Source organism: Triticum aestivum, chromosome 3A (genome assembly GCF_018294505.1).
Source record: "Triticum aestivum cultivar Chinese Spring chromosome 3A, IWGSC CS RefSeq v2.1, whole genome shotgun sequence".
NCBI lineage: Eukaryota > Viridiplantae > Streptophyta > Magnoliopsida > Poales > Poaceae > Triticum > Triticum aestivum.
Window position 1 is genome coordinate 610,713,638 of NC_057800.1, and position 8,343 is coordinate 610,721,980.

At 54.8% G+C, this 8,343-nt stretch overlaps 1 protein-coding gene across 1 annotated transcript; it reads left to right on the forward strand.

Moving 5' to 3' along the window:
• The first annotated feature begins 5,904 nt into the window (after positions 1–5,904).
• On the forward strand, positions 5,905–8,141 carry LOC123062578 (probable protein phosphatase 2C 9). Its single transcript, XM_044486157.1, has 4 exons — positions 5,905–6,847; positions 6,936–7,265; positions 7,349–7,454; positions 7,550–8,141. The coding sequence occupies exons 1-4, from the start codon at positions 6,440–6,442 to the stop codon at positions 7,879–7,881; spliced, it is 1,176 nt and encodes a 391-aa protein (XP_044342092.1). The 5' UTR covers positions 5,905–6,439; the 3' UTR covers positions 7,882–8,141.
• Positions 8,142–8,343: the final 202 nt, after the last annotated feature.

Here is an 8,343-nt window from a genome sequence, read left to right on the forward strand (position 1 = left end):
TAACCTCAAAGCAGCCCAATTCCGCCAGAAGAGTTACTATGACAGTAAGCACCGTGATTTGGCTTTCGAGATTGGAGATCATGTTTACCTCCGCGTCTCTCCTATGAAAGGTACTCGTCGCTTCGGTATCAAAGGGAAGCTTGCCCCCAGATACGTGGGACCTTTCAAGATTGTCAGCAAGAGAGGCGATCTCGCCTATCAACTCGAGCTTCCTTCAAACTTTGCAAATGTTCATGACGTGTTCCATGTCTCTCAGCTCCGAAAGTGCTTCAAGACTCCTGACAGCACCGTCAACTTCGAGGACATTAAGCTCCAAGAAGATCTTTCTTATCGTGAGCACCCAGTTGCTATTCTTGAAGAGACTGAATGCAAGACTCGCAACAAGTCAATCAAATTCCTCAAAGTCAAGTGGTCACACCATTCCGACCGTGAAGCTACCTGGGAACGCGAGGATCACCTCCGTTCTGAGTACCCGACGTTCTTTCAGTCCTAGATCTCGGGACGAGATCCTTTCATAGTGGTGGAGTGTTGTAACACCCCAGATGTAACTTACCCAATATGTACTCCAACTCTTACCGTTTTCGGCGTTAAGTTGTTTTATTTTCTCGGATTCGGGTCTTTGTCTCCGTATGTTGTTATCGTTGTCATGCATCTCATATCATGTCATCATGTGCATTGCATTTGCATACGTGTTCATCTCATGCATTCGAGCATTTTCCCCATTGTCCGTTTTGCATTCCGGCGCTTCGTTCTCCTCCGATGGTCATTTCTACCTTTCTTTCGTGTGTGGGATTAAACATTTCCAGATTGGGCCGAGACTTGCCAAGCGGCCTTGGTTTACTACCGGTAGACCGCCTGTCAAGTTTCGTACCATTTGGACTTTGTTTGATACTCCAACGGTTAACCGAGGGACCGAAAAGGCCTCGTGTGTGTTGCAGCCCAACACCCCTCCAAGTTGGCCCAAAACCCACCAAAAACCTCTCCATCATCTAGAGCGTTCGATCACGATCGTGTGGCCGAAAACCGTACCTCATTTGGACACTCCTAACTCCCTCTATGCCTATATATAGAACCCCCTCCGAAATTCACGGGCGAGACCCTAACTCTCTTCCTCTCCTCGCGACCGGACAAAAATTCCGTCGCCGGACACGTCCGGATCCACCCGCCGCCGCCACTTGTCGCCTTCCGATTCGCCGCCGCCTCCACCTACCGTGCTGGCCCGGAGAGCCCGCGGGAGGCCCTCCCGGCCCGCGCGCCTCGTCGCCCGGCTGCTTCGCTCGCGCCTCTCGCCTCCTCCGCCCGACGCCACCGCGCCCCTCGCCGGCGGCCGCCGCTCCGCCGTGCTGGCCACCACCTCGTCGCGCTGCCGCGCCGGCCGGTGCGTCCTCGCCGGACCTCGCCTCCGCCGCCCTGGCGCCGTCGCGAGCTCCTCCGCCCGACCTCGTCGAGGACCCGGCCGGCCCCTCCTCATCCGCAACTCCGGCGAGCTCGACGAACTCCGGCCGACGAACATCGGGAAGCGTGATGTCCGGATCTGGATCTGAGATCCCGTTTGGGTTGACTTTTGTCCCGAAATCCTAATTATTTTCTCCTGTTCATTGTGCTATAACTTTTCACCCGTAGCTTCGTTTTGGGCATATAGCATATGAAAATGTTCATCTCAGAGAGTACATCATTTCATCTCATTACATCATTTTCATTTGAGTTCATCTTGATGCCCGAAATGCTGTTAGAAGAGTGCTATTTGGATAATTGTCAGATCTGCTGCTCCATTTAGATATTTGTCATTTTTGCCATGATTAATGTGTGCATGATATGCCCATGAGCTCTACATGTGTTTTGTTAAGGGTTTTGCCATCTTTCCAGAGGTGCAACCCATGTATTTTTGTGATGTGTGTGGTGACTAGCACAAGCTTGCAAAGTGAGGCATTTGCTAATGCTGATTTCAGGGATTTAGCATTTCTACTAAGTCCTTGAGCTGGTTATCTCATATGGCCATATGTTCATGTTGTTTCCTAGTGATCCGTGCCTCTTTTGAGGATGATCAGTAAGGATGTTTTGTTAATATTGTAGTGCTCTATCCATCCATGTCTTTGTTTGCAATTATGGAGCACCCTAGCTTGAGTCAATCGAGCTCTACTTTTGTCATTTCGTGAATCTGGGCAGATTGTCTACTTGTTAGCGATTTTGCCGATGATGTTGTAGTTGATCCGTGCATGCTATGGTATTGTTCTTGCCATGTCTAGCTTGTATTTTGTGTATTCTTGATGGGTGTATGCTTAGATTATCATGACATGCTCTGTAGTGAGTGCATCGAGCTCGTAAACATGCCTACTTGATATCTGTTTCAGCATGCTCCAGTTTTCTCTAAGTCTGTGATCTGATTATGTTTTTGTCATGTTCACATGCTTGTAAATGTATTTTCTGATATCTTTTGGCTCAAGGTCACTAAGGGACTTTTGTTAAGCTCTTTGAGTAGCTCCATTCCATGCTTTACTTTGCCATGTTCAGGTCCTGTAGCGTATAGTTTTCATGCTCCGAAGAGTGCTATCTGATCTGAAATTCCAGACAAGTGTTAATTTCACTAAGTCTGAGATTTGTTTGTCAAATGCATTTTTGCCATGCTTGTTTGAACCTGTTAATGGATGAATTGGGCGTAGCTCAGTGCTAGACTTTTGTTAAGAATCATGAATGGATTCCTACCATGTATTTTTATGCCATGTTTGGGTGCTGTAGCATGTTCATCTTGTTGCATTTAGATGGCTACTTGCTGTAAATCGCAGAACGTGGTCATATTTGAATTGCTTGCCATTTCCAAACCGTAACTCTGATTCCGGCGTTATTTATATCATTTTCAAGCGATTTCATCTCATCTTTCCAGTGGCACACTTGGATTTCCAAGTTGAGGCCAGGTTCATTCATTCCTTGTCACATCTTGCATATGCATCCCGCATCGCATCCCGCATAGCAGACCATCTTTGCATCATATTGTTTGAGCCTTGCACGTGGTTGATTGTGTCCTTGTTGCTTGTTTGTCTTGTTTGAGTAGAGCCGGGAGACGAGTTCGCTAACAAGGAGTCCGTTGAGTTTGATTTCGAGGATCCAGTCAACTCTGACAACTTTGCAGGCAAGATGATCATACCCTCGAAATCACTATTATCTTTGTTATGCTAGATGCTCGCTCTTTTGCTATGCCTATGCTACGATGCCTACCACTTTCTTTTCATGCCTCCCAAATTGCCATGTCAAACCTCTAACCCACCATGTCCTACCAAACCGTTGATTGGCTATGTTACCGCTTTGCTCAGCCCCTCTTATAGCATTGCTAGTTGCAGGTGAAGATTGGAGGCCGTTCCTTGTTGGAACATTATTTACTTGTTGGGATATCATTATATTGCCATGTTATCTTAATGCATCTATATACTTGGTAAAGGGTGGAAGGCTCGGCCTCTCGCCTAGTGTTTTGTTCCACTCTTGCCGCCCTAGTTTCCGTCATATCGGTGTTATGTTCCCGGATTTTGTGTTCCTTACGCGGTTGGGTTATAATGGGAACCCCTTGATAGTTCGCCTTGATTAAAGCTTTTCCAGCAATGCCCAACCTTGGTTTTACCGTTTGCCACCTAGCCTCTTTTTTTCTTGGGTTTCCGGAGCCCGAGGGTCATCTTATTTTAACCCCCCCCGGGCCAGTGCTCCTCTGAGTGATGGTCTAACCGAGCGATGTCCGGGGCTACCAGGGGCAACTCTGGGCTGGCCTACCCGGCGTCTGGCTCATCTGAGTGTGCCCTGAGAACGAGATATGTGCAGCTCCTGTCGGGATTTGTCGGCACATTCGGGCGGTGTTGCTGGATTTGTTTTAACCTGTCGAAGTGTCTTGAAGAACCGAGATACCGAGTCTGATCGGAACGTCTCGGTAGGAGGTCTATTCCTTCGTTGACCGTGAGAGCTTGTCATGGGCTAAGTTGGGACTCCCCTGCAGGGATTTGAACTTTCGAAAGCCGTGCCCGCGGTTATGGGCAGATGGGAATTTGTTAATGTCCGGTTGTAGATAACTTGAACCTTAACTTAATTAAAATTAATCAACAGTGTGAGTTACCGTGATGGTCTCTTCTCGGCGGAGTCCGGGAAGTGAACACGGTGTTGAAGTAATGCTTGCGCAGGTTGTTCTCTAGTTTCTCGTTCGCGCTTTGCCTCCTCTTCTCGCTCTCTTTTGCGAACAGGATAGCCACCATATATGCTAGTCACTTGCTGCAGCTCCACATATATTTACCTTGCCTTACCTATTATGATTAAATAGTCTTGATCGCGAGGGTGCGAGATTGCTGAGTCCCTGTGGCTCACAGATTACTTCCAAACCAGATGCAGGGCCTGATGATTCCGCTCCTGGTGACGCGCTCGAGCTCAAGTGAGAGTTCGACGAGGACTCTCAACGATACTACGTGTCTTTCCCTGATAGCCAGTAGTGGTGCCCAGTTGGGGGTGATCGGGACCGTGTCGCATGTTGGGTTATCTTTTATTTTGACGCCGTAGTCGGGCATGAATGTTTGAATGATGTAATAGTATTTATGTACTTGATTGACGTGGCGAGTGTAAGCCAACTATGTTATCTCCCCTTTTATTATCTATATTACATGGGATGTTGTGAAGATTGCCTAACTTGCGACATTGCTTTCAATGCAGTTATGTCTCTAAGTCGTGCCTCGACACGTGGGAGCTATAGCCGCATCGAGGGCGTTACAGCATCCTACTGATGTGGTCATGGACGACCAATGCAGCCACCATTATGTCCTCATCGTCTGATGAACAAATGAAGTTGTGAAAGAAGTACTCATCTCCGCTATCCATGGTACCTTGCAAGCAAAGCGTCGAACACGTTGCGGGCGTGATGGAGACGTGGCCGGAAAGGGCGCGTCGAGACCGTTGGTTCGCAGCATGGTGGTTGACTGCGGGTGTGGCGGAGGACGGAGCGACGACTGCGACGAAATAAAAGGGACTGCTCCGCTGACGGGCAAAGCAATATGGTGACGGGCGTGGCGGTGGCGATGCCGAGGGGCCGAGGGTGGAGCAACGAAGAGGAGGAAGAAATGGGGCTGTGTCTCCAACGGGCGGGCCAAGGGAGGACACGGGTACGCGTCCCGTTTGTCCGCGTGCTGTCCGTTTGGCCGCAAACGCGATCCAAACTTGAAATGGGAATGAGTCGAAAACGGATCGAAAACAGATATTTGTCCGTTTACTCCCGCGCGATGGGTCAAGGTTTACGTTTATTTACTCCAAAGATACGCGGGGGAACGATTTGGTGTCGTGCGTTGGAGTTGCCCTCACTCCACTGCCCCCGGTCCATCTCTCCGTGGTAATAGTTCAGTGGTACAGACCACACAGCAGCCGCGACAACTGCCACACAACACGTAGTGCGCCCCTCCACTGCAGGAAGCACTGTTGAGCTGCATGCCGCGCCCGTCAGCCCCGCCGAAGTGCGCGCCAATGGTTTCCCACGCCGAGCCGACGATCGGTCATCGGTGGTCACGCACGCCACGCAACGGCGCCAGTTCCGCCACGCAGATCCATCTCTCTCGGCCACGCACGCACGCGCCCCTTTCCCCGAGGTTCACCTCCCCTTCGCCCGCCCCACCCCAACGTGGCCACGCCAGCCCCCAACTACCGGCCGCCCTCCCCTCCCCCACCCCCACGCAACGGAGCACAGCAAAAGGCACCCCCGGCCTCCACGCCACGCGTCCCCCCCTCCCACGACCGACCAACCTCCCACCGATCGCGACCGCCCCTCCCCACGTCCATGGCGCCTACCCTCGCCCGCTGCCATGCGGGACACCGAGTTCCCTTGGCCCCGCCGTCCATGACCCCTCGCTGCATGGGCCGGTCAGCGCGGCCGGAGTAGAATAACCCCGTGATATTTCCGGGCGGCACAGGGGGCAGAGCCCATGTGGCGCGGGCCCCGCGGGCATCAATAAAGAAGCTGCCGCGGCGGGCTGTCTCGCCGCGGGCCGCCACGTGTGTGCCGGGCGATAACACCGGCGTCGCCGCCGTTAGCATCAGCCTCCCGGTGGGGCCGAGATCGCGAGCACGTGTCGCGATCTGCCCGCCGGGCGCGCCCACGCGTCCAGATCAGGTGGAGACGGGCGGCGAGCACGTCACGGACTCACGGCGACGGTAGCTATCGGGCGCTCCCGCCATGACGGCGACGGGCACCCTCCCTCCCCTTCTTCTACCGCCCCGCCCCGCGTGCGTGAGGTTCGTTTCGGCTCGCGCCTCTGCCGCTGCTTAGCTTCTACTGCTGCCATTCGAGCTGGGAACGCACGCGCGCGAAGGCGCTGTCGTCGTGTGTCGAGGTGTTTCGTGTAGGCCTCTGGAGTTCCGTCGCCGACGTGCGGCGGAGGGTAGTGGGAATCTAGGGCGGCGTCGGGGTCGAGCGAGCGAGTACTTGCCAATGGCCGAGATCTGCTGCCAGGAAGCCAAGTCGCCGCCGGCGACCGCCGCCACGGTGGCCACGGTCTCGGCTTCGGCGGCCGCCGCGGCCGTCGCCTCGTCGGTGATGGACAGGCGGCGCCGCAGGCTGGAGCTGAAGCGCTTCCGCCTCGCGAGCGACCTCGAGCAGTCGGCCGCGGAGTACGCCGGCGCCCGCAAGCGGCCGAGGATACCGCGCACGGTGTCCGGCCCGTGCCCCGACGCTGCCTCGGCGTCCGAGAACGCGGAGCGTTGCCCGAGGTTCGGGTTCTCCTCGGTGTGCGGCCGTCGTCGCGAGATGGAGGACGCCGTCTCCATCAGGCCCGGTTTCTTGCCCGGCTCCGGCAAGTCCCACTTCTTCGGCGTCTTCGATGGCCACGGCTGCTCACACGTACGTCAAACTTTGCTCGCATATGAGCGCAATTCATGTTGTTTCTGCACAAGGGAAGGGTGCTGATGGCATGGTTTCGTGGCATCAGGTGGCGACGACGTGCCAGGAGCTGATGCATGAGGTGGTGGCGGAGGAGCACCAGAAGGCGGGGTCCGGCGAGGAGCCTGTGTGGAAGGAGGTGATGGAGAGGAGCTTCGCGCGGCTGGACGAGCGGGCCGCGAACTGGGCGACCACCCGCAGCAGCGAGGAGCCCGCCTGCCGCTGCGAGCAGAAGATGCCCTCGCGGTGCGACCACGTGGGATCCACCGCCGTCGTGGCAGTCGTCAGCCCGACCCAGCTCGTCGTGGGCAACGCCGGCGACTCCCGTGCCGTCCTTTCCCGCGCCGGCGTCCCCGTTGCACTCTCCGTCGACCACAAGGTACGCGCGTGCTCTCGCGTGGAGCGTCCTGCCCCCTCTGTTTGCGTGCGAACTGTCCATAACCTTGACATGAATTTCCTCAGCCTGACCGGCCGGACGAGCTGGAGCGCATCCAGGCGGCGGGCGGGCGCGTCATCTACTGGGACGGCGCGCGGGTGCTCGGCGTCCTCGCCATGTCTCGAGCCATAGGTGAGTTTTCTAGTTCAAATTTCGCTCTCGTCAGGAGCTTTGCTCTGCCTCTGGGGTCCCGATCTGAGTCTAACCTTTGACTTGTACGTTCGTAGGGGATGGCTACCTGAAGCCGTTCGTGACGGCGGAGCCGGAGGTGACCGTGACGGAGCGCAGCGACGCCGACGAGTGCCTGATCCTGGCCAGCGACGGGCTGTGGGACGTGGTGACCAACGAGATGGCGTGCGACGTCGCCAGGGCGTGCTTCCGGAGCAACGGCCCACCAGAGCCGGCCGCGGCTCAGGCGCAGGCGAGCGAGGGGGTGAGCAAGGCGGAGTCCGACCGGGCGTGCTCCGACGCGGCCATGCTGCTGGCGAAGCTGGCGCTGGCGCGGGGGAGCTCCGACAACGTGAGCGTCGTGGTCGTGGATCTGCGCCGGGGATCGTGATTCTTGGAGCGGAATTCGTGCTCCATGATTGCTTCTCGTTATCCTATTTTTTAATCCATGCTAATTTCTTCCCCCGTTTCTAAATTTATCTTCGCTGCCTCGATGTAGTAGTAGTAGTATTAGATCTAGTAGTACCACAGTTTCTAATTCTACCCGCCAAAAAGAAGTTGAACAGATAAGCTCAGCTGTTTCAACTGCATCGTAACACGTACACGAAGATATTTGATATGTTTAACAAGTCGATAAGAAGATCTCCCTAAGCTCTTCATATCCATCGTACGTAGAGCACACGATAGGCACGAATTAGGTGGACCGTGACGACGGAAGCTGGGCACCACTCGCGTGTTACCCCTGACAACTCGCCTCGTATCGTCGCAGGATCGGAGCAGAGAAAAGTCGAAGAACAGATGCTGATCTAGTAGTACTAGTACCTATCTACCCACTGTGCGTGGGGCCAAGCTG